This window comes from Callorhinchus milii, unplaced genomic scaffold (assembly GCF_018977255.1).
Source record: "Callorhinchus milii isolate IMCB2004 unplaced genomic scaffold, IMCB_Cmil_1.0 Scaffold7, whole genome shotgun sequence".
Classification (NCBI taxonomy): Eukaryota; Metazoa; Chordata; class Chondrichthyes; order Chimaeriformes; family Callorhinchidae; genus Callorhinchus; species Callorhinchus milii.
In genome coordinates, this window is record NW_024704748.1 from 13,134,679 (window position 1) to 13,162,015 (window position 27,337).

At 41.8% G+C, this 27,337-nt stretch overlaps 1 protein-coding gene across 1 annotated transcript in view; it reads right to left on the reverse strand.

Moving 5' to 3' along the window:
• zswim8 (zinc finger, SWIM-type containing 8) overlaps positions 1-25,743 on the reverse strand; it is a 65,582-nt gene extending 39,839 nt beyond the window's left edge. The window contains exons 1-4 of the mRNA XM_007898189.2: positions 25,622-25,743; positions 24,088-24,868; positions 9,929-10,082; positions 3,017-3,111 (exon numbers count right to left, since the gene is read on the reverse strand). Of these exons, the coding sequence (XP_007896380.2) occupies positions 3,017-3,111; positions 9,929-10,082; positions 24,088-24,265 (427 nt within the window). The 5' untranslated portion in view covers positions 24,266-24,868; positions 25,622-25,743. The remainder of the gene's footprint in view (positions 1-3,016; positions 3,112-9,928; positions 10,083-24,087; positions 24,869-25,621) is intronic.
• Between the last annotated feature and the right edge of the window lie 1,594 nt (positions 25,744-27,337).

The window sequence follows — 27,337 nt, forward strand, 5'->3', positions numbered from 1 at the left end:
CTCGACATTGATCATTCCACAAGCCACTTTAATTGTCTTCAGCATCTCTCCTTAAGACATGAAATATGTGAGGCTAAGCAAATAGACCTCTGGTCTCCACCTCTACCAACTAGCAGGAAGCAATTGTATACTAAATGTTCCCTATTATGGTTGGGGTTGCATTCAAAGTGGAGATCAAGAAACAGTGATTCTCTACCTCCCCAAAAAATAGAGACAAAATACGAAATGAGGTACACTTCAGAAATGAAAGCCTGGACACTGATTGTATACACATTTAATAAGTGGGTTCAACTAAATTTTTCCAACTTCCTTTCTCCTTTAGCCACACTACCAGCCACATTCTACCCAACCTCCAACTCTCAATTGCGACCTCCAACTCAAGTGCAATCCCTTAACTGTCCAGTGCCTTCGGTAATCCTTCTGATATGAAAGTTGCTTTATAAATGTAATTTGTTGTTGTTGATACTGCACTTGTAATGCAACAGTGTCACAGGTGAGATTCTATTTCAGATACCATAAATATAGCTCACTGATTTGTGTTAGATCAAGAAATACTATAGCTGCTTTATTACATTTTGGATACAAGATTTCTTCATTCCTAAAGAACTTCTGTAACATCAGCCAGCCTTTTCTAGATGATTTGAATGTACAATGCAGGTCATGTTTTCTACAGCATAGAAGCTCTCAATTTGTGTGCTATATATTGTGTGAGATGGTACATTTTGGTAGAAGGAAGTCACATACATCCTGAAAAATAAAAACTTAAATGGAGTAGAGGTGCAAAGGGACCTAGGGGTACACATTCACAATTCACTAAAAGTAGCAACACAGGTTAATAAGGCCATAAAAAAGCAAGTCAGGCTTTGGGGTTCATTTCTAGGGGGATATAAATGAAAACAGGAAAGTTATAGTAAACTTCTATAGAACCTTGGTTAGACCACACTTGGAATACTGTGTGCAGTTCTGGTCCTCACATTATGGAAGGGATGTAGAGGCATTGAAGAAGGTGCAAATGAGATTCACAAGGATAATCCCAGAACTGAGAGGTTATACCTATCAGGAAAGGCTGAACATGCTTGGACTCTTTTCTCTTGAAAAGGGGTGACTTGATAGAGGCCTTTAAAATTATGAAAGGTTTTGATAGGGTAGACATAGGGAAGATGTTTCTACTTGTGGGGGAGACCAAAATCAGGGGCTATAAATATAATAGTCACAAATAGATCAAATAGGGAAGTTAAAGAAAAAAAATTCATACAGAGAGTAATGGGAATGTGGAACATGCTACCACAAGGAGTTGTTGAGGAAAATAGCATAGATGTATTTAAGGAAAAGCTAGATAGGTACATAAGGGAGAAAGGAATAGAAGGTTATACTTGAAGACTTAATTGAGGAAGGGCTCATGTGGAGCATAAACACCGGCATAGACCAGTTGGGCCGAAATGGCCCATTTCTGTGCTGTATATTCTAATGTTTTCTAATGTATATTGGCCGGCACCGACACAATGGGCTGAATGACCTCCTTCTGTGTTGTATAATTCTATGATGATACATTGAAATGCAAGAAAGATTGAATCCTAACTGCACTAACTTAGAATCATGAACAATCATGACTAGTCAACTCTAATAATGACTATCCTTCCATCCTGATTCAGTACATAGTGCCTTAAGAGTGGAACAGAACAGGAATGCATAAGGCATGCATTTAAACATTCAGTTTCACTACCAAAAGGCTTTAACAAACAAGTTACCTGATCATTTATGATCAAACTTCAAAAAAAGGGCCAAAAATCAATGAACTAGCATTAATTCTGCACAGTTCTTAATTATTGTGATGCATCAATACGTGGAGAAATAGTTGCCTATTTCATTTCAGAAAATAAGTAATCATTGCAAAAAGCACACAACATTCCAAAAATCCATGAACCTAAATGCAAGCCTGTGACTTCTTAAAGCAAAGATTAATCCATTGTTACATTCCAAAACATTTCCCTCCCAAACTGCAGTTTGCTGATAAAGTGATTAGGAGTACATTAGGAAATGCTTTAGGCTCACCAGATGGTGACGGTAAGGTCTCAGCAATTTTAAAAATCAAGGATAATTCACAACAGAGGCAACAAGGAAGGCAAGAGACAGAAATGTAATGAAGTCTCCTCTGGGCCACTCTTACACATCACCAGCAGCCAGTTATCGGGCACATTTGAAAGCTGGTCATTGGACTGATTTCTCATGAGAAATGCAGAGTTTTTTTTACAACTAGAGCAAATTAAGACAGTCAAGTAGTAAATTTACAAACCAAATTCTTAAGTTTAATTAATTTTAGTATTATGTGTGCTACAATAATAGCCTTTCATATTCTGTGAATTGTTCTAGCATAGAAGCATCCCTCCCACACACATACACACACCGAGTTCTGAGCAAGCAATTTTCTCCCAAACTTTTGCCAGAATCATTCTTTAATCATATCAATGGTCACAATAAGAAAGGAGTGTTAAATCAGGGGCGAGAATGTCTTGAACATATACCTAAAATCAAAGGTAAGCTTCCCATCAATTAGATTCCAGCAAACCCAAGTAATATTTGTGATGGGACAGTAGTGTTAATATCCAGCAAAGTGTCACACACCGTTAAACATCTAACGCAGGATAATTGTTGGATGCTGAAAGGGATGGGAGAATCATGGCAATTCTGAATAAGTTTAGATTCCATCCCAACATTTGTTCAGTGAGAAAGCACTATGCACCACACTTCCAACAGCATATGTCCTCTTCTATTAAATAGTATAACACAAGGCTACCTACTTTCTCTATATGGCTTCATAAAAATCCTGACAAAAGCAGGACCTTGGGAGACACAAATACAAGATCTGTGTGCATGCAGCTCTGTTGTGTTGAGCCAAACCTCAATGCTCAAAGCAAAGAAGTAGTTGCCATCTATTGATAAATATTTCTATTTTCCCATTTACAAGGCTGGTAGGTTATAAAAGATGACAACAGGACTGTTCAGGAACACCGCTTACCTATCTGCAGTGGATCTTTGACTGCCCGCACTCTGAAAAGCTGCTCCCCTCGCTGAAATTCATCTGCGCTTCCATTAGCCAAACACGAGTACAACCTGGGGATAAGATAACAGAGGTTCAGTAGAGCTATAAATAGTAGGACTGAGGGAAGATTTTTTTAAAAAAAGTTTGTTGTGCCCAATTTTGCTATTGTCAGCTATTCTAAATATTTGTTTTACGAAGATCACTTTAGTTGAAGATAAATCAGTCAATAATCATTTATTTAAGACGTTGAGCCCACCATTGTAAAGAAATTGAACAAAGGAGCATTGAACAAGAAATCTCCTTGATATTTCTGGATGGCTTTACGTCTCACCCACCCATAGTAATTTCCCCTGTTATCCCAATCCAGGCCGAATCATGGAGAAAATTAGCCAGTGGATTGCAATCTACATATATCATAGGACCAGTGCATTAAGAAGTCATAATGCAATAATATCCTGTGATTTCCCCAGTTTACAACAATAACTTGCAGTTATATCTTACCCTTCACGTAGGGTAGTGTCTCAGATGGCAGATTTTAAGAGATGGCTTGTTATACATGAAAGTGGAACAATCTAAGAATCTTCATTCAGTGCCACTTTTACGCAGATTGTTTTATACTAGTTTTTTCTTAAAAATTCAGATTAATTAAGAATCAGGATGGAAAAAGGAAGGAAAAATAGGACACAAATGCCACAGCATATTTTAACAGCATGTTTTAACGCAGCTTCCTGTTCTAACTCCACTTGCTTGGATTAGGTCTGAATAGGAAGTGTCTGCAAATTGCATTTCCCCCAAATGCACTGCATAACAAAGAATACGGTGCCGCCCTACTGAGCCACAGATTTATATAATAATGTAGGAAAAAAGCAGTATTTATTAAAACTGGGCATTAATCATAGAATGTACTTTGAATTTGTGAAACTGTGTGAGAATGTGGAGCACATTGCCTGAATTGGCGACAACTGAAAATGAATTGAGGTGCTTGTAAAGGAAAATAAGCAAATACTACAGGATAGTAAAGGGATTATTGGAGAAAAGGCAGGCAAACAGGATTAAAAAGAGAAAAGGGTGCCATTAACTAATAAAGCATCAGATCAGGTGTGATGTTCCTAAAAACAATACGTCATTTTCAAATTTGTTCTACTGGGTAAGGTGATACCACTTGGAATAATACCGCCTTTATACTGCGCCTGACTGCCAAGCCTAGTTAAACAGAAGCTGTTCTGCGGCAGTGCCAATCCAACCCTAGTAAGTATTGGTTCACAGCAGTAACATGCTTACGGTTCAGAGAAACCTAACCGAGAAAGTTCATGTGGATGGATAGTTGCTTCTGAAGCCGAAAAAGTTTAAACAAATTGCTGAGCAAAACTATAGGGAGCTTCATCTTTGCAACTGGCCTTTGTTACAACTGGCCTGGATGTAGTGTAGAAGTTTCATTACATCAGCTCTGGAAGCACAAATGCATAAAATAATGAGGTTTATAAACCAGACCACTCATTCACTCACTCGCGCAGAATTTCAGGATCAATTACATCTTGAGAAGGACCTGTTATTCACAGTACATTCTTCATGAATGGCTTAGAAGCTGTATTCCTTAATTAATCGTCTACAATTGTTAACTACAGTGATTGATTAAGCTGATTGGCTCGGTTACTAATTAGGACTGTAATTTTTGCAAGTGAAGCCACGATGGCATTACAATAGCATTAACAAAAGGTAGCCCAAGAACAGAGAAAATTCAATGCTCCAGCCTTCAGCCAATCATATTCCCATTGCAGGTGCCAACAAATTAAAAAAGTATATGATCCATGTCAATCTTATTTATAAACCTGCTTTAAAGGCAATTATGTAAACATACTTAACCGAAAGCGGAAAAACATAATCCTCACTCACTGAACAATCTGAAATAACCCAATTACTAAATCCACTACAACAAAAAATGCCCAAGCACTTTTATCTAACGCACTCTTTATTTGGAAGATTACACTATCTTTGTATAGAATCTCGCTGAAACTACAGAAAAAAAATGATGCAGGACCAGTAAACAAATTACACTGGAATCTCCGAAGATGAATGCAAGAGTAATGCAAAGTTACACACTTATGTATAAGTTCACTCTCCGAGCGCAAGAAATAATAAAACAATAAGAACCTGGGCATTTGATACAGTGCATTTCACGTTGGGAGGACATCTCAAAGTATTTCACAGGATTCATTGTAAAGCGGAGTGACTGTGTAGTTTTGTAGGTAAATTTATGAAGAGAGGGCATCAGTGTAAAGACTGCAGCATTCAGATCTTGCAACCACGATCAATTTTATTTGTGAGAATTATTGGCCAGGACACCGGGAGAAACTCTGTTCTCTTCTCAAACAGTGCCATGGGATCTTTAACATCTACCTGAACAAGTAGATAGGAAACAGTCACCATACTTCACAGTAATTACTCGTAAAGCACTTTGAGACGGTTTGACATGACAAGATGTTGTTGCCAAGTTATCAAAGTTCCAATCAACATAGACCTTTTAAATGACAAACAACTCAGGTCATTGGAAAGCTAGTTTTGGCAGACCTAAAGCAATTAAATCAGTTAAAATAAAACTGAACAGGTTTTGGTAGAGAGTAAACAGGTAGAGAGGGTATGGCTCAGTCAGATTTGTGATTCCATTCCTGTATCCTAGAAATAAGATGCGAAACATAATTGATTCTCAAAAATTGACTTCACTGCATGAAAATTAAACTAAAAGAGACTGGAAAATGACAAAATGTGAAATATTTAAATAAAACAGATTTGCCACAAGCATCACCTACTGGAAATTACTATGATGAATGTCACCGAATGACTTGGGCCCTTGACTTGCAATCATTATATTTAGAGTAGAACTTATAGCAACATTTCACATCTACACAAGTTGGTACTGTACATAGTTTGTTTTGACTAAAGATTCACACAATGATAAACCAGTTCATCAACAAATCTTTCTTAATAGTATCTTTCTAAATACTACTCATCTTAAAACTGATCCAACATTAACCAGTGCCAGGTCTTTACATTGCCCTGGAAGAGTCTGATTGTAGATCCAAGCAATTGTTCGTTTTGTACTGCATGATACTTTCAATATGAACATCAAGAGCTCACCAGTTACAGCCTCACAATACTTGGTCAGCTCCAAAGGGATAGAAGAATTTATATAATTCTGAATATGCTGTTACTATTGTTTTATGAGTCACTTCTAGCCAAAGTCAAGCGACAAACATCTGGAAGCAAATCAACACCCACACCAAATGAGCTCACATTTATATTACTGTCGAGGTTGCTATTCATTTCCATGGATAGAATATATAAGGACTTCATATGAACTGAATTATCTTCAGTTTAAAGTTCAGAAGGCATGTTACTGTAGTTATAAAAGAGTTTAAGCAAGCGTGAGATCTAATTGTGCCGCTGAGGAAGTAGACATAAACTGCAGTAGAAACATCAATCTAAGGGTAACCTTCAACTATCACTCTTCATTAACCAAGACAGGTTTAAATCCAGTCAGATGCCAAACATTCAAAAACTAAATAAATTTGGAAAATCAGATGATACTTTATTACAAGTCATAATTTTATTTGTTTGGTAGCTTGAGATAGTTACTGGCACCTCTCCCCCATAGATCAGGGCTTAAAACAAAAATCACTAAAACTTTTCCACAGCAAATCTAAAGTTACAATTGTCTACTTTAAGCACTGGGTAAGGCTCGTCCCTTCCTACAACAGCAATAGACAAAACGCTTGTAGCAAAGTTACTTAAATTGTCTGAGAATGGCCAGATGTATGTATGCAGTATCTAAAGGTAGAAAGCACAATGTGAGTAAAGGCTCCTCTATCGAAAATTGTTACAGTGCCCTAGTCTAATGAATTAGTATAAAAAGGGATGTCCCATATTGATTTTAGGTTGTTTACCAGTATTATATTGTTATTACATTATTCCTATTGGTCAAGCATTAAGTAGGTTTTCAATGCCACCAAAAGACTGTTGTTATTTACCATTCAGCCCTCAGAGCTTTGCTCTTTGATATGTCAATGATGTAATCCAGTCTGCTCTGCACTGGAGACTGTGCTGAATTGGATCCAAGGCACTTGAAAAGCTTGGCAGACATCTGGGTCATCTTAAGGTCTATGCACTTACTTAAAGGTAAAGTAATCCCATAGGTTCAATAGTTAACATTCATATGAAATTCTAGGCATCTTGCACTGTATATGCACTATTGCTGATCCAAATAAGTTTTTAGAATCAACTCATTAGCAGTAAATGGAGCTCCACTAAACATTTAGCTGACAAAACTATACTTCCAACATAAAGATTCCTGTAAAACACCTTTATCATCTGTGATTGATGAAATGATATACCAACAGCCAATTTCCCACAAACAGCGATAAAGTAAATGACCAATTTTATCTGTTGGCCAGGACACTAGGAGTTTATTTTCGAATAGTGCTGCAGGATCTAAACATCCTCCTGAACAGGCAGGTAAGGCAGGCCTTTGTTTCACATCTCATCAGGAGTATGGCACCCACCCGGATTGTCAGCCTGTACTATGAAATTAAAGTCCTGATGTGGGGTTTGAACCCACATCCTTCTGACTCAAAGGCAAGAGTGCTATCAGCTGAATCTGTAAACATTGCTATCATTTAAGTTTATGATAAATTAAAGCATGTGGATCCAAATTTAACATTTAAATGCACACTATGTGGCAAACCCCATACAGTGTTATAGGTTACTGTCAACCCAAGAGTGCCAGAGTGAAGAATTGGGCATATTACCAACCTAAATGACAGCAAATTCAAATTTGCCAAGAGAAAAAAAAACTCATAAACCTGGCAATAAAGCAAAAAACAACACACAACACAAACATGAACAGTGTGGTGCAGATGCTCATTCCAATCAGTATCAGGAAAATACTACTTGTTCTAATATTACAAATAAAAATATGAGCAATAGTCAAGCACTCTTCTATAATTTTAAGCATTAGCTCCAAAATTCAGATTCTCGTCTAATCAAATAGCAGGAAAAGTTGAAATCTGCTGCAACTCGCATTCGTTGCAAAGCTTTTTTTTTAAAAAAAGCTCATTGTTGTGAATTAAAGTCAGAAGGACAACATATGTTAAATCAATACCTGTGTGCAAGTGTGTCTGAATGAAACGGCTACAACCAGAATAACTTGGATATGAGTGAGAAATGTTTTGGGCAAAAGTAAAAGTTAATGTTGATCCAATACTGAAAAAAATGTAACTGTTCAATTAGCTCAGTTGCCACTTTTTGGCCACAAACAATGGGAGTCTAAGTAGAATATGGACAGGACCTATTGTTCATGTGCAACCAGCAGCCCACAACCCCATCAAATGGAATAACTGCAAACTAACGGCTGCAATGTTCCAATTGTACTCTTATCTGGAAAAGCTAGAAACCGTTCAGTACATACTTGACATTCAGGTAGCCAATAAATCCCAAAGTAATAAAATTGGCACAGTTCATGGTTTGCCCAACTGAACATTGCTTAACGCCTGCACAGTTGTGAAACGTAGGCCCACTTTAAACAGTTGAATCTTAAAAAAATGTTGTCAATAATGCTGCATTTATACTCTCTGAGAGTGAAGCCACTGCATCTCCAACAGGAGAGTGATGTGAAATAGAGAGCCGGATTCATATTTCCCGCTTCATTTTAGCATTTAGCAACATATCATATTTGAATAGCACATTATACATTATTACTCCATTTGCCTTTTTAATTCAATTTTATAACTCAATATTGCTAGACAACTGAAGTTTTGGGTTTCTCCTTTGTCTTGGATCATGTGGTTGCTCACGCCAGTCCACTTGCAACCTCCAAGCCCGTTATCGGTTATAACAACAACAACAAGATTCCATTTATAAAGCGCCTTTCACGTCAGGAGGACGTCCCAAGGCGCTGCACAGTTGGGTCATGACCCGAGCAGGGGGGAAATGGTCAGGGTGAGGGGAGGGAAGGGAGGGAGCGAGGAAATGGTCAGGGTGAGGGAAGGGAAGGGAGGGATCGAGGTGGGGGAAGAGAGTCGAGAGGGGAGGTGAAGGCTCGGTCAAAGAGAAAGGTTTTGAGACCGGCCTTGAAGGAGGAGAGGGAAGAAGCAAGGCGAAGGCACTGGGGGATAGAGTTCCAGAGCCTCGGGGCTGATAGGCTGAAGGCCCGACCAACGATGGTAGGGCGATTGGGGCGGGGGACGTGGAGCAGACCGGAGCCGGAGGAACGGAGGGTACGGGCAGGTAGATAGGGGGATAGTAGGTCAGAGAGGTAGGAGGGAGCAAGGCCGTGGATGGCCTTATAGGTGAGGATGAGGATCTTGAAATCAATCCTCTGGGGGATGGGGAGCCAGTGGAGGCGAGCGAGGGTGGGTGTGATGTGGTCCCGAAGCCTGGTGCGGGACAGTACACGAGCTGCAGAGTTCTGAATGACCTGCAGCTTGTGGAGGGAGGTGGCGGGAAGGCCGGCGAGGAGAGTTCCCATAGTCCAGCCTACATAAGCAACAGCAACAGGAATTGTCCCACAACCAAACATGGACGCCAAACTTATAATCAACTCTGCACAGCATGGCAAACCCAAGCATAATATGTCACACAGAGTGAGTGGATAGGGAAACTTGGTGTGTGTCTCAGGGGATAATAATTCCTTCCCAAAAAATAATTATAAATTGGTGACTCAATCCACGACTGTTTGTGGGACACTGCTGTGGGCAATTTGCTGCCGCATTTCGCCCACAAGATATAGTCAATTCACTTTACAATATAATCTGTGAAGCACTTTGAGACGTCTCGAAGACTTGATAAGGTCTTATATCAAATGCAAGGAATATTATTATTATTTATTATTATTACCTGATGTCTTCCTCATTCTCTGGAAAACTCCAAAAGGCAATACGAAGCTGCAGCTGCTCAGGTACTGGTGGGTAAACCTTCTCAACTACTTCAAAGGGAATGTGAAGGGCTACTTGCTTGGCTGATAGTTCTACCAGAGGGGTAACTTGGCCATCTGAGAAAAGAAATGAGAGCAATATTATAAAGTGCAATATTATAAAATGTTATAAAGTATACTGATCAATTCAATCAGTAGTAGCCACATCAATATAGTCTCCCATTCAAAAGTACACCAGTTACACATTCAAGAAAAGCTGAAATGTTGTACAGGTATTTTTATACAAAGACATTTTGGTTTCTTAAACATTTACCATGAATGATAGCCTTGCAATCCAGAGACGTAGAAGATCAGTAATGACAGTGAAACAGCAGATTAGCAAGTTTAAAAGTGAGAGTTGCGGTTAAACTGTGGATATCAACAGGGCAATTGTCACTTCCTTTCCACCAATGCTGGGTTATTCTACACATGTGATGATAGCACAGAGAATCCAAACAGCATGGAGAATGGAGAGGGAGCAAGTGTTGACATAAAATGCTTGGTATCAGTGCTTCAGTACAATGGGTACCTCAAGATATATATATATATATAATATATATAAAATACGCAAATAATCAGTGGACAGGGTGATTCAGCATAGTGTGATGATAGGCCATACATAGTCCCAGGTGGTTTTGAACAGTACACTTGCTGCAATGGCTGCTATCAAGTACTCGCTGAAGTCGAGCTAGCTATAAGGCGACAGGGCAAAGAGAGAAATTAGTTGAAGTCAACTTGAGGAACTGATAGTAGAGCCAGATCGGTTCATGGTATTCCAAGTCATCCCATCTCAAAGACCCTTGAGAGGGGTAGTCAGATAGTCACACCTTTTATGAAGGCGGGGTTAGGGGAGAAAGAGAGGTGACAGGATTCTTCACACACTGCACCATGGTGAAGCTGAAGAATGGTATATAGGAAGCTGCCAAGTACCAGCAGATACAGGTGGTGTGTTTCTCTCAAACTCAAACCCTTCCTCAACAGGAATGAGTGGATACAAAATTGTCTGGCTTCAGTGAATTCCTGATGGTTTGAACCACACCTCTACATTAATGAAGTGTCAGCCGACTCAGTTGGTAGCACTATCATTTCTATGTCAGAAGATTGTGGATTCAACACCCATAGAGAGCGACCTCAGAGTCTAAACTGACATTGCAATGCAATAATGGGGTAAGTGTAGCATTGTCGAACGTGCCGTTTTCAGATGGGATGTTAAACCAAGGTCCATCTGTGTGCCTGTTCAAGTAGACATTGAAAATGGCACCATTCAAAAAGGAAAAAAAGAATTTCTCCTAACATCCTGGCCAATAATCCTCCATGTAAAGTGGTCGTTCCTTTCATGGATATTCATGGGACTTTGCCGTGTACAAATAGGCTCCCACGTTCGCCTGCAAGTAGTCACTACATTTAACAGTAATTGCTTGTGAGGCTGTCAGATAGACTAAATCAAATGCAAAGATAATTATTCTAGTAATAATAATTCTTGCATTTGATATAGCATTTTTTCACATCTTCTTGATGTCTCAAATAGTGATCTGATAGTCTCTAGGGATTCTACAATCTACATTACCTGAACTTTACTACAATTGGAAGATAAAACTTTGAGAGATTATGCTTATATTTATAGACAAGTGTAGAGACTTGTTTGTTTAGGTAGGTTCTCCCACAGGAGTCTTGAGTTTGTATGGTTCAGTTCATTGTACTCACAACACAACAATTTAATGTGTGAATTCTATACTCCTGGATCACAGACTGAAATTTCTATTAATTGCACTAATTATAAATATTTACTCATGGCAGAGCTCTGTGAGCACATTTTAATCTCAATTTGTTCCTCACCAACACAGGAACATTACAAAATCCTTCCTGCCCAAAGTTTCCTGCACATTCAATTCTGCTCCGCAAAGACTAAAGCACACACTAAGGCAAACACACCAACACCATTCCACGTGCTGAAAGACTCTGCAACACAAAGATGAGAGAACACTCCATAGCATTTCATAATACACGTGCCATTTTCTGGAGTAAAACACAACACCTGGAAATTGAAGGAGTGAGTTTTCTTTATCTGCATCTTGATCAATCTGTAAATACAAATAAATGTTTCAGCTAATACACACCCCATAGATTTGTGTACATTGGCTGAACCACAGAACATCCATTCTCTCCACCACCCCTCAACTCACCTGTACACACAGTTTAGCAGCAATCCTGAGGCACCTCTCTATTAACTATTTATATGCTGCAGTAATAGTAGGCAAACTGCAGCTGCCTCCCTTCTTAAAAGAAAATTCTAACCCTAATGCAGTAGTGAGTAAACATAAGCCACCGATCTTAGAACAGAAGTCAAAACACTTTACCTGCCAATGAATAGAACCCAAATGCCATTTGGGTCAATGTTTAAATTAGATATACACTGCAGTAAACACACAGAGCTTCATATCCTAAAGGTATTAATGAAGGATGTGAATAGGTTCCTCGCCCCACTACAGACAAGCCAAGGAACCAGTTTATCCTGAGCTGTTCTAAATATAGTGCAACCTCCACAGTAGGCTAATCACTGATCAAACCAGTTTTTTCCTTTCAGCAACTACATATGGGTAGAACTGCATTATTTTGCAAAGGGGATACATCAGACATTAAAAATATATTAATTTTACATTTCCCTGAACAGGTTTACCTTTTTGCAACAGTGAATAGCGAGCATCATTTCCATTCAGTTAATATGAAGCAGTTATCTCTCCGATAAGTGGCATTTCTATTCTACAAAGACCAAAGCATACACTAATACCAAACTAATTACTGCATTAAAACCCTACAGGATCACATTTTCTCACCTCCCTTACACTACCAAAGTGCATGAACATTTTACATCAGCATATCCAAACCAAGGCAATGAGGGGAAAGAAGAAAACCAAGGTATTTTCAGGTACATTTGCTTTGCAAAAATGGAAAATTAGTGTACAATTTTTTAAAATATTATATATCAGATTCAATTTATAGCCATCAAGGTGATGGATGTCAGTGCTGGGAGTAAAACAATTAAAGGGGCATTAGATAAATACTTGAGGAAAATATTAGAGGTGACGGGGAAAGAGCAGAGTAAAAGCAGAGCTCCAATGGGGGTTAGGCCAACGCCAGCACAGATGCAGTGGATCAAATGACCACCTTCTTGCTTTTTTTCAATGTCACGCTCAATGTCAGCATCATTTATTCCCAAGTCATAACTAACTGCAGAGAAAGCTCAATCTCCCCTGCCTCAACAACCTGTCGTAGCTACAACCTCAAAAGAGCATCTGCAACTGAATTAGTCACATTGCTCTACCTGTTGCAGATTCCCTGTGTTCTTTTCACCTCGAGCACAATTGACTTGGCTGGTTTTATATCTACCAAACAGTCAAACTGAATGAAATGTGACATGTTAATTAATAATAATAATCTTTGCATTTGATACAACCCTTTTCACATCTTCTGGATGTCTCAAAGCGCTTCACAGAATATACTGTAAAGTGAATTGACTGTGCATTTGTGGGCGAAACGCAGCTGCCAATTGCGCACAGCAGTGTCCCACAAACAATCCTGGATTGAGTGACCAATTTATTATTATATTTTAAGGATTATTATCCCTGGAAAAGCGATCCACCAATCGACTAACAAACAAGTTCCTACTTACTGCTTGGTAAACAAAGGCGTGTGGAGTAAGGAAACTTGCCCTACATTTTGCCCTGCCGGGAATAGAACCGAGGTCTCTTGCTTGTTAGGCGAGTGCTCTAACCACTGAGCTACAGGACTCCACGAAATACAAGATAAGCCACACACTGCACTTGAGCTCATTATTTTTCCAAGTAGAAAATGAAGTTAAATGAGAATGGAGGTTGGAGGGCAGGGAAGAAATTGAAATATTGTTGGTTGCCCCCTTCGAGAGTATGCACACCATGATCTTTAGTCATTGTGGAAGTACAACTATAATACCTTACATTTTTGATAAATTCCAAACTATTTCAATGTTTTTGTTTAATTCTCTCACACACACGGTAGCTTGACCTCTTCCACTTGGAACAAAGACAGACCTTACCTCATCTTGTAAGTACTAAGTTGATGAAAAGCTGTGGTAGAAATATTTACACAATATAGTTTGGTGTTCAACAGTTTGGCTGTAACACACACCTAAGTGTGATATGAAAGTCTATGATAGCGAGAACAGCTGCTTGACTGTTCTACAACAACAACATGATTACATTTGTATAGCGCCTTTCACGTCGGGAGGACGTCCCAAGGCGCTGGACACAATATAGCACTTCAGACCCGAGCTGGGATCGGGGAGGGAGAAGGGAAGGAGAGTGACCGATGGTATGGTCAAAGAGGAGGGTTTTGAGGCGGGACTTGAAGGAGGCTAAGGAGGGGGCGAGGCAGAGTGATTGGGGGATGGAATTCCAGAGGTTGGAGGCAGAGTGGCTGAAGGCTCTCCCGCCAATGGTGGGGCGGGTGGGGCGGGGGACGTGGATCGGGCTGGAGCCGGCTGAGCGGAGGAGTTGGTAGGGGGTTAGGAGGTCGCAGAGGTAGGGTGGGGTGAGGCCATCGAGGGCTTTGTAAGTGAAGATCAGGATCTTGAACTGGATCCTCTGAAGGATAGGGAGCCAATGGAGTTGGGCGAGAATGGGGTCACAGAGTTTGGTGCAGGAGCGGACATGGGCTGCAGAGTTCTGGATTATCTGCAGCCTGTGGAGGGTGGAGTTGGGAAGGCCGACAAGCAGGGCATTTGAGCCTGGAGGTGATGAAGGCATGAACAAGGGTTTCAGCGGCCTGAGGGGTGAGGGAGTGGCGGAGTCGGGCGATGTTACGGAGGTGAGGGAAGGCAGAGCGGGTCATGGCTTGGATGTGGGGAAGAAGACAGTTGAGGGTCGAAAAAGACACCTAGGTTCCTGACTTGGTGAATTGAAGTGGGCAGTCATGGAGGTTGATGCTGCCAGAGCCTGAGGCGCTGGCGCGAGCCAATGGAGCTTCAGTCTTGTTCACATTCAACTGTAGGAAATTTGCCCTCATCCAGGACAATGTCTGACAGGCAGTCTGTCAGGACAGCAGTGGTCCTGGAGTTGAGGGTGGAGATAGTGTTGGGTGTCATCCGCATACATATGGAAGTTGACCCCATGTCTGCGGATGATGTCACTAAGGGGGAGCATGTAGATATTAAAGAGGAGAGGGCCAAGGGCAGAGCCCTGGGGGACGCCAGACGTGACAGTGCGGGGGCTGGAGGAGAAACCATTAGAGGCAACACAGTGGAAACGGTGAGAGAGATAAAACCAATCCAGAGATCTGACCCAAAGCTTTCTGCAGAGATGAAACGTGGTTCACTTCACTTGTAGGCCCACAGAAGATTCTATATTAAATCACAAGCAAAATAATATCTGGAAATTAATCCTTGGTTATTGTAGATAAAGATTTTACCGTTTCTGTCTCACATGGACTACAATAATACTGCAGTAAATATTGGAGAACAGATCAAGTACAAGTCTTATTTAACAATGGATCAAGACTTCAATCATACTTAAGTGCTTTCTGAACTTTACAAACGTAAGTGTAGATTTCACAGCATTAAATATAGTAATAGTGCGACACACACACGCACAAAAGAACCTGAGAGACACAATTGACAGTATTGCAGTGCTTTCATTAAATCTTAAAAATTAATGATAAAATGCTGACATCCCAATGCACAGTAGATAAAAGTAAGCAATTTTTACACAACCTGACCAAGCACAAGATCAATGTAGTAAAAGTGGATGAATTTTCAGCAAAACAATATAGAAAAGATTATCTTGAAGGTGAAATGTAGTTGGCTTAAATGTTCATAATCCTAAACATTATATTCAGATCTACAAACTTACTGAATCACCGATACTAACTAACATGCTTTGTAAGTGCTGATAAAAGGCAAACAGAAGCTGCAAAGAATGAACTGTAGCCTGGTTCATGCCTGAGCAAAACTCAAGATCAATAATAACAATTTATATAGTACCTTTCACACCGGGAGAACATCTCAAAGTGCTTCACACAACTGGCTGGGAGCCCAAAGTTGCACATTTTCTGTCTGCATGAATATAAAAACCTAAAAACACTATGTTTGAGAGAGGAAGAATTGTAAATAAAATAGCTCTACAATTACACACCTATGGTGCATTAGAATATCTTCAAATTACATCTTTAAGTCACCGAATGTTTTAGACGGTACTTTGTTTAATGACTCAATCATCAATGTAATTCTGTGGTAAGTGTTTGGAGTCATGTGTGTGTTGTGCATTCACAGCTGTTAAACTCAAATCGCAGCACATTTTCCACCAGGCAACAATTCCACTCCTTGCTTCCTTTTCCTGCAGCACATACATTGGACATAAACCAGTACCATAACCAACTAGGTTCTGGAATAACATTCCTGAAATTCTAAAAGAGGCTTCATAAGAGCCAGACTTCCTTTCTCCCACCCATACTACCCAAGCTAGAGGTGGGATGCTGGAAACCTCCTGCACCTTGTGCCAACCAAGCTTAGTGGTAAACTCTCACATCAAAACGTTGTGGATTTGAGGACTTGGAATCACATTGTCTCAGCTGACACTCATGTTGTGCTTGGGGAGTGTTGCATTGTTGGAGGTGCCGTCCTTCGAATGAGACATTACACCGAAGTCCTATCCGCCTGTTCAGGTTGATGTTAAAGATTCCACAGCCAAAAAATCCCCCAAATTAGTCAATTGCTCCATGGCTGTTTGTGAGACATTGCTGTTCACAAACTGACTGTCTAGTTTCACCCACAAAATACAGTCAATCCACTTTACAGTATATCTTGTCTGCGCTTGGAGACCTCTCGACAAAATTATAAGGTGCAAAATCAAATGCAAGGATTATTATTGTCAGAGTGGCTCCACTTCAGACAGAACGCACTACATTTAACACTATAGGCCACGCTTTACCTCATTACAGCTTGTGCCTCACAACGGCAAGATTTCTAATCCAAATTTAGTAATTAAAATACTGGCAAACACAACCACAAATCCCATTTCAATCACTTATCTCCCCCATTCCTCAAAAAGTCAATTGAAGTCAATCCACTTTTTAAAAAGATACTTTATATCCATCTCTGATATTTCATTTTTCAAATAAAGTCCAGTACAGTAATCATTACTATTTTTGCACTCATTTCTTTCGTACCTACAGGAATTAAAGTCTCCCAGCTGTAAACTTGAACTAATATCACATGCTGTACAAATTTGATTTAACAATAGTGGTTTCCCCAATTAATCCCCGAGACCATCACAAAATTTCTTGGCAAGTCTTCACAGAAAAGCGTCAAAAAGCTTCTACCACTTTGCACAGGTTAATGCAGAATCTGCATTAATAACTTACAGCGCAGCAATCACAAGACTAAGAGCTTAATTCTTTTCAACCTGTTAAACAAAAATGCTGATTTCTTAAACAATTTTTTCAAGTTGCTTTTATGTAGAATATGCAGTCAAATTAAGTAATGATATATCTGGAAAATACAATTGGCAATGGCAAGCACTACCTGGTTACAGAGACATAAATAGACAAAATACCTGCTCCACAAGGAAGATGAGATTGTATATACACACAGAACAATGGCGCCATGATGCCTTTGCCTCTCCAATTCCCTCAACCAATTTGTCTCTCGACCTGTGAACAAAACCACTTCTACTGAAAGAATCACACTCACAATCAACGAAAACCCAGTGGTATTCACCCTCAGCACAAGCAAAATGATTTTACGAAAATTAACTCGCACTGAGGAGGAGTAAGTAGGGTTTCCCTAACTTTCCGTGAACTTGCAGAGAGGTTACTGTTCGGAGAGTAGGTGGGAGTTTGAATAGAGGAAAATAGAAATTATCACATGGAGCTGAAATATCGATACTGTGAACATAAAGGTCATCCCAATGATCCGATTTACAGCACACTCACCACAACCCAATCTCCCACACGCAAGGTTCCAAATGCAACTTCTCTAGTCAATTATTTCCAAGAAAAGATGGGAAAGGGGAAATAGACAGAATGGTTATAAAACAGGATTTAAAAAAAAGAAATTTAATACAATTTTGAAAATGGAGTAAATGCATTATACAGTTCAGTACAGTAAATGCTACTGTTGTATTGTTGAAAGTAATAACAACATCTTAGGCTGGATTGCAAGCGAGACACCTGGGTTCAATTCCAGGCAGGGCAAAACCTTGGGCAAGTTTCCTTACTCCACACGACTGATATTAATCCCTCCAAAAAACAAAAACAACAATAAATTGGTCATTTTCAATCCATGACTGTTTCAATTGGCTGCCGCGTTTCGCCCACAAATATACAGTCAATTCACTTTACAGTCTATTCTGTGAAGCGCTTTGAGACGTCGATAAGACGTGAAAAGCGCTATATCAAATGCAAGGATTATTATTATTCCAGGATTCTGCTTTTCTTTGGCTCTCTCTCTTCCTCTCCTCCCTGTTCTTGTTATATTAGTTTCATGAGCAGCCCTCTGAAGCAATCAGTCTTCATATGTGAAGAACCAAATTCTGAATACACGCTTCTGGTGGAAGAGAGCATCACTGAATAACAATGAAGTCTGATCAACTTTCTCCCTCGATACCCTGGAGACTCTTAAGCCAATTGTAACAACTTGCATTTATATAGATCGTTCATGCAGGATAGCGTCTCGCAGCACTCAATTATACCTCCCCATTCCATCTGAGAGGAGCTGAACCAGCAAAGATCAGGGATCAGACTTCAGACTCTCAAATCTTTACAGCACAATACGCCAGTTACTCAGCGAGTCACTTGGAAGTAATTCTGGACTGATCCAAGTTTAGAAGAATGATGATAGTCAGACAAAAGTTCCAAAGGAGAAAAGTAGGAGTGTCACCCACATCAAGAATGGCAACAGAGAGAACTTTTTACACATTAAAAACATCCCAAGTTTCAGGATAAGACCATGTGTTATCTGCAAATCTCAATATTTTCGGGTTAATCATCAACAGTGTAATCACGCGTTCACATAATTACATTATAGTTCAGGATCTAACTTGAATGAATTCACAATAACATAAAAGAAACCAACAAAATGCATTTTTAAAAATATATTTTGCCCAAAATTACACACAACAAACAGCTGGCAGTGAGTTTGCGGATGTAATTCAATGTCAGGGATCTTGCGACAATCCACAAACTTCTCAAGTGTCACCCTCACAGTTTTGGGAATCATAACCCAATGATTACATTGCAGAAATGTATAGAAACATATCTGCAGATGCGCAGATCATTTGAGAAAAGCTACAGATAATTTTGCTGCACCAATTCCTATAGACTCTAAATGAAGTCACCAATACAACCTGCTACTGAAGTTCCCATCCATTATGCAGCACATTGACCTTCTGTAGTGCACAGTGCTGCACTTTAATGTAATACTACATCACATCAAACTCAAAATATCCAGACACTGGATAAAGAAAGCTTTAGTCACACTACTTTGCAAAATAACTGACTTGAGTGAGATTCAGGTAAAGCCACAATCAAATTTGCTAAGCTTCCAATAGGTAGCTCTCAATTATGTGGACATGTACCAAGACCACATGCTTTCAAAATGCCAAGTTAACTAAGGCAGCGGTGGATTACTCAGAATCTCACTATCCTGGAATGGAAATGGTCAGCCCAAAGACACAGGAATCTCTGTAAACCTGTTGTCGTCTAAAGGTTCAACAAATCCCTGAGATTGTAACTGCAAGGCATAAGTTTCAAAACATTAATTTATATTGTTTTGAAATTGGATCTGCCAGATAAAATATTGAAGAGTGTAATAATATCCTGGTTACTTCATATGCATAATTTCTAAAGTTTACCCTCATCTGCAATACTAATTTTCTGCAAATGCTTTGATTGGTAACTGTCAACTATACTTCAGGACTATAAAGTGTTGGCATTCTCAAAATAGTTGTATGTTCGCAGTCAAGAATATTGTCTTTCTTCAAAGGATTAAATGGTTACATTTTACCCAATCAAACTTTGTATACAAACATAATTGGCTTAATTTTATGTCCCACCGGATAAAGGCACCCTCAGGGAGGGTGAAGGGCAGCGAGGGTGGGCGTAGGAGGGTGGTCAAAGACACGGTTGAAGAGGAGGGTCTTGAGGCATACTTTGAAGGAGGCAAGGGAGAGAGCAAGGCAAAGGGAATGTGGGATTAAGTTCCAGAGGTTGGGGGCAAAGCGGCTGAAGGTCCGTCTGCCAATGGTTTTCAATGCCTTGGGACATCCTCCCGACGTGAAAGGCACTCTATAAATGTAATTTTGTTGTCGTTGGTGGTAGGACGGGACGGGTGAGGGACATGGAGCAGGCCGGAGCCTGCTGAGCGGAGGGAGTGGACAGGTTTACAAGGGGTTAGCAGGTCGGAGAGTGCAAAGCCATGGAGGGCCTTGAAGATGAGAACGAGAATTTTTAACTCAATCCTCTGAGTGATGGGGAGCCAGTGGAGCCGGGCAAGGATGGGTGTGATGGGGTCACAGATCCTGGTGCGGGAGAGGACATGAGCTGCAGAGTTCTAGATGATCTGCAGCGTGTGGAGGGAAGAGTTGGGAAGGCCGACAAGCAGGGCGTGGGCATAGTCGACCTGGATTGTAATGAAGGCATGTATGAAGTACAGCAATACATTTAGCGGGCATCAGTAATGCCTTGCATTGAACATAGACAAATGAACAGCTTTCCTTTGCTGCTTGGCAGCTCCCATGCTGAGGAATGATTGAACACTTTCCTGGACTGTTCAAATCAATACCACAAGGGGTTAGAGCAACAATTACTAACGCCTGTGTCTGGACTGTGCTAGGTTTTTGAGCAACGGTAAAAATACATACAGAATGGCGGATAACGAGAGACAGAAAAAGAAAAGCACAATTACAACTCTGAAATCCGGTTTTAATACAACCCCAACTGATGATATGAAGACCGCCTATATCTCTCTTAGCTGTTAGGCTCTTACCTGAAATGTGTTTGGGTACTCTCAATCCAAAAAGCTTCTGGCACACAAAGACCAACAGTAAAAAACTGCCTATGAGAGCATCACCAATACAGGAAATGGTATCAAGGCAGGCTAGTCATGAAAAGAATCAATGCTGTGAATACCAAGGGAGTTTCTTGGTTTGAAAACTGGGTGCCTGAAATGGTAGCACCCAAACAGAACAGCCCTCAGAAAGTGGAGGTGGGAAAGAGTAAGAAGACTATGGCATTCATCCCTAAACTTTGAATACCCCTGACAGCTAACAACCCAATAGGTAAGATGATCCTAACTGGACAAGCAGCAACTAATGTCCCATACTGGTAAACTGCATGGATTTAGCTTGTTCGTATCCAGCATTACCCATAAAGTGCATTATGGGGTCCCTAATATGAGTTTCAAACCACTTTCATATTCTTCATGAATAGGTAAGCAAGGTGCATCTCCTCAGAGTTGACAAACAGAAACTTTGCTTCTACGAGTTGTCAGTAGCTGGAACTGAAGACAGCAAGCTTTCGAAGAGGAGGGACGAGATGACTAACAGCAAGGACAAAGAGGCGAAAAATGAAAAATATGAAAAGTATACCAGAGACTTTATATAGAAAAATAGAGACTTTCATCACATTTTGGTTCATATTTCACACACAGAGTTCATTTTAATAGTTCAGCACGCAAATCAACATCAGCCTTCACTGGCCTCAGTCTGTAATTAAATTGCTTGTTACTTCCCGAAGATCTCTTCCCTTCACCCCACCTCAGCCCCACAATTGTTTTCCCTACAAATATTTTCTGAGAAGGCAAAATGATAAAAAATTCAATTAAGAGAACATTAACCTATTGCACAAACAAATACACACACATTTCATTTGTCCTGTACATGCTTGTCTCCTCCCTGATTTAATATTTAAATCTGTGGATTGCCTTTCTTTGGGCAGTGGAGAGATTATGTGGGAACAGAGATAAAGTGTTACTAATTCCATATATGGAAATCATCCTGCAAAAGAAAATTCCATGCCAACAGGTGATAATACTATAGCTGCTGAGACAAACATGATAATTGTTGTTACAATTCTGAATAAATGTTGAAAAGGGGTTACAGTTTGTGCTGGCCAAGCAGAAAGTAAACCTAATGAGAACAAGTTTCGGGCAAAAGATATATATGGAGTTACCATTTCTCTCCAAGCTTCTGACTCAGAGGCAAGAGTGCTACCACTGCACTAGGCTGACACACAAATGCCATGGTTATCCTATGTTACCGCTCTCACATCCTCATGTGGGATATTCATTGTATTACTTAGCGCATTCCAGCCACACAACTTCCAATTAAATTTAGTACAGAAATTCCTGTTACTCAGTGCAGGGATGTTGCCACATCAGACATTCCCTTTGCAAGGATCTATATTAAAACTTTCAGCCCACTGCAGACTGATTCATAGTTCTGCTCTGATGCATGCAGATCAGAAACGGTCACTTTCAACTAAGCACATTTTGAAATAAATTCAGAGGGAATTGCAGACCATTTGTACAGCATTTATGTCACAGGATCTCCAGATTTGGAATCGTTAACATCCCAGTGCAAGCCTTCAGCACCTTTTTTTTTAAATAATTTTTTCTCAGCCATGGCATTTCTACAAGTAGAAGGGTCTTTGGTTACATCACCCCAGAACAAAATACAATGGAGACAGTCTACTTTTCAAATGCTTAGATGAAACAGACATTGCTCTGCCCTGATGCATGCAAATCAGAAAGTGTCATTTTTACTATTCAAAACTCAGGTTACATTTTCTTATGCTTTATTTTAAACTGCCAGCTGCCGCTTCTCTCTCACACTTAACTTCAGGTTTTAATTTGGTGGCGGGGGAAAAAGAGAGCGAGCGAGAGAAGAAAAGCATTACAAAGAGGAGGCACACAAATTGCTCTAAAGCTGAAACAATGGAAACGTACACCGCAACTGCTCACCTCATGTTCTCAAAGACAACAGCTCAGTGTAACAACACGTGCATCTTGTAAAAAGGCACAAATTGTGCAAAAATCTTGCAATTAATAAACCTACTGTCCAAATACAATAGTACTCCTCAAGCTTATCTGAGACATTACTTTAAAATGGAGAGTACTCATGCACTCTGACACAATACTTTTAAAACCTCTAGCCTTGCTGCTGATCGGCCTGTAGTTGCTACATAAATTATGTCAAACAGTCATGACTTGGTCAGTGCACTGAAACCTTCAAGGCTTTTTGTTTTCACATTGCTCGGAGCAAGTGACAATCCAAATCACTTCAAACAAGAAGACAAGACATGATTCGGCCTCAGTACAAAACCATGTGCTTCACCAAGTTATTGATCCTTCGAATACAATCAATGCACCAGTGTAATCTGTACCCAATGTACATACCCAGGCAATCTCCCCAAGGCAAAAACCTAGCACTGACAAGCCATTCAACTGCATGCCAGGAGGTCGTATATAAAGAAATGTTGACAGTCCAGAACTGAATTTGCCCTTGGGTCTAATTGTGAATAGTTCTGAATATCAGACACGGACCAAGCAGTTGTAATAAGGTACAGTTAAAAGCGCACTGATAAATAATAAACCTCCTTAACACTTGGGAAAACACTGACCCTGTAAATAATATACATCAATTTGAAGACCTCTCCCAGACTGACACTCTTGCCAAAAATAATAGTGTTTGCAAACAAAAGGAGCAAACGCACATGCAACATTCCCGCAGCGCAACATTGCATGAGGACCATTAGCTGGTCTCTTTCTTCCTGATTGACAAAGATGTTTTAAACAAAGTTTGGGATTCTCACTTCTCTGTAAATATTGACTTTTTCAAGTTAACATCAGGTCAACAAAATTATATTAAAATGTTCACAGAGTACATTCTGTGCTGTCTGCAAAAGAGAAGGAGCAAGCATTGGTGCTGTATTCAAATTAGATGCCGGAAAGCTTACAAAAACAGAATCAAAACCTGAGGCAATTTCAAAAAATATGAATATTACAGTCAAGTATTTAAAGTGCATTTGCAATTTTACTCAAAAAAAGTTGTCTCACCTTTAATTTTAACAGTAGGTGAATTAGGACCAGCCGACTGTTTTCTCCATCCTCGCCAGTTCTGACACAAGCTTTCTGCCTCAGAGATGAACGAACAGAGGGAATCTTCTTCAAACCTGTCACTGTCCTCAAAAGAAAACCTTTCACCGTCCTCCCACTCAGCAAACATTAGTTCCATCACATTGAGAGCACCAGGAAAAACCAAAACAAAGAAAGCAGCCAAGGTGAAGAGGAGTTTCAGCCACACGCAAACTCAGGCACTTTGTAACAAAGATTTGGAGGCAAACACAAACACTACCATGTGCAAGGTGTCTTCCTGGGTAAAGAAACCAAACCCCCAAAATGAGTTATGCAGTCAAGTGTTGATCACAAGTCAAGATTATAAACACAGCCAAGGTGTTTTATTCTCTTACTGACATCCAACAACTCTTGTCTTCTTTCAGCAAATCTCTGCTGGCATCCTCACCCTCGACAGACACTTCTCTCTTGAGTGAAAATCGCCAATAATTCCTCCCGAACAAGGAGCCTGGCTTCTCCTTTTGTTGTCTTTCCTTGTCGGTGAGCAAACAAACAAAAGATCACTTGGGTTTTCTTCTTTTCCCCCTCCCTTTCGTCTCTCTTTCTCTCTCTCACTCAGAGATGCACCAAAAAAATAAGCCAACTCAGTTCAGTAAATGCGAATTAGCTGCTAATATACAGAAAACAAAACGCAGCAATTTCTTCTTCTTCATACAATGGGCGGAATTGAAAGTAGACGAGGTTGTCTGTCTTGCAAGATGTCCTTGGTGTGTAACATCAGAAGAGGAGAGTGAGTGAGAGGGAGCGACAGACACACACACACACGCACACACAGGAGACGAGATATACAGAAATAGGAGAAATCCCCCCTGAACTGCTCACATGTCAATGGAAATGCCTTTTTTTTTGGGGGGGGGGGGGGGGCAACAAACCTCTACGCAAACAGAAACAAAGTAGCAGCAAAGAGGGAAAGGAAAGGGAAACCAAACAAACCCAGGTAGCAAACTTCCAACCATCAGAGAGACAGGCACCGGAGGGTCTTTATATATACATATATATATATATATGGGGGGGAAAGAAATAATAACACAAAGTTGGCTCTGAAAGACTGCAACTAAACACGAGTAGAAGAGGAGAAAGAGGGAGAGGGGGAAAAAAAACAATAAACAACGTGAAAACAAGCAACTGAACAACAATCCTCCTCCTCCTCCACCAACAAGAATAAAATAATAATAATAATAAATACACAAACAAACAAACGAACGGATGGATGGGGGGAAAGGAGGAGAGAGAGAGAGAGAGAGAGAGAAGATTGAGAAAGAGGAGAGAGAAGAGAGGGAAGGTGATAGGGAGAGGGAAGGAGAGAGAGAGAGGGGGGGGAGAGAAAGGGAAGGAGAGAGAGAGAGAGAGAGAGAGAATAAAAAAAAATGCCCCCAATGTGCAGGAGCCGCTCAGCCCGAGGAGGAGCCGCCGTGTGTCTGGTCTCTAAACATGGCTGTTGTTGGAGATACTTCACCTGGAGCCCAGTCATCAGCTGTTGGCCATTTCCGCTCCTATCACATGATTTACCCGGAGCTCCGGAGGGCAACAGCACAGCAGACACTGGAGATACAGAGAGAGAGAGAGAGAGAGGGGGTCCTGTCTCCCCCTCCTCCTCACTCCCTCACTCACTCACTGTACAGACAGCGCCGCTCTCCTCTCCTTCACTCCTCCTTCACTCCCCCTCCTTTACTCCTTCACTCACTCACTCACTCACTCACACTCACTCCCTCCCTCCCTCCAGGGCTCAATGTACAAAGCCAGTGCTGCTCTCCTCTCCTTCACTCCTTCACTCACTCCTTCCCTCTCTCCCTCTCAAGCTGTTGCTGTTAAGTGGCCGCCGCCAGCGCGCACTGTCCTTTTTCTCTCTTTTTTTTCTCTCTCCTTCCTCTCTTCCTTCCTCTCTTCCTTCCTTCCTTCTCTCTCGCTCTCTCTCTCTCTCTCTCTTCAGATCTCTAATCCTCTTTCTCTTCCCCCCCAATGGGTGAATGCGAATGACCTCTCAACTCGGGCACTTCCCATGACGTCAAAGGAAATGAGGCTGACGTTCGGGTGTGTGTGTGTGTGTGGGGGGGGGCGGGGGTTTGACAGCTGACTGCGGGGAGAGGGAGAGAGTGAGGGGAGTGTGAGAGGGGAGGGGGGTGTGAGAGGGGAGGAGGGGGGGGTGTGAGAGGGGAGGAGGGGGGAGTGTGAGGGAAGGAGGGGGGAGTGTTGGAGGGGGGAGTGTGAGGGAGGAGGGGGGAGTGTGAGGGAAGGAGGGGGAGTGTGAGGGAGGAGGGGGGGAGTGTGAGGGGAGGAGGGGGGGAGTGGGGGGGGGAGTGTGAGGGAAGGAGGGGGGAGTGTGAGGGAGGAGGGGGGGGGGGAGGGGGGAGTGTGAGGGAAGAAGGGGGGGAGTGTTGGAGGGGGGAGTGTGAGGGAGGAGGGGGGGAGTGAGGGGAGGAGGGGGGAAGGAGGGGGGGAGTGTGAGGGAAGGAGGGGGGGGGTGAGGGGGAAAGGAGGGGGGAGTGTTAGAGGGGAGGAGGGGGGAAGAGAGGGGGGGGGGGGGGGGGGAGGGGGGAGAGAGGGGGGAGTGAGGGGGGGAGGGGGGGAAGAGAGGGGAGGAGGGGGGAAGAGAGGGGGGGAGTGTGAGGGGAGGGGGGGAGTGTGAGGGAAGGAGGGGGGAGGGGGGGAGAGGGGGGGGGGGGGAGGAGGGGGGGAGTTGAGGGGGGAGGGGGGGAAGAGAGGGGGGGGGGGGGGGGGGGGGAGAGGGGGGGGGGGAGGGGGGGGGGGGGGGAGGGGAGGGGGGGGAGTGTTGGAGGGGGGGAGTGTGAGGGAGGAGGGGGGAGTGTTGGAGGGGGGGAGTGTGAGGGAAGGAGGGGGGGAGTGTGAGGGAAGGAGGGGGGGAGTGTTAGAGGGGGGGGAGTGTGAGGGAAGGAGGGGGGGAGTGTTGGAGGGGAGGAGGGGGGAAGAGAGGGGGGGGAGTGTGAGGGAGGGGGGGAGTGAAGGGGGGAAGAGAGGGGGGGGAGTGAGGGGGGGAAGAGAGAGGGGGGGGGGGGGGGGAGGGGGGGAGTGGAGGGGAGGAGGAGGGGGGAGGAGGGGGGAGTGAGGGGAGGAGGAGAGGGGGAAGAGAGAGGGGGGGGAGTGTTAGAGGGGGGAGCAAGGGGGAGAGAGAGTGAGGAGGGGGGAGGGGGGGAGTGTGAGAGGGCATTGTGGG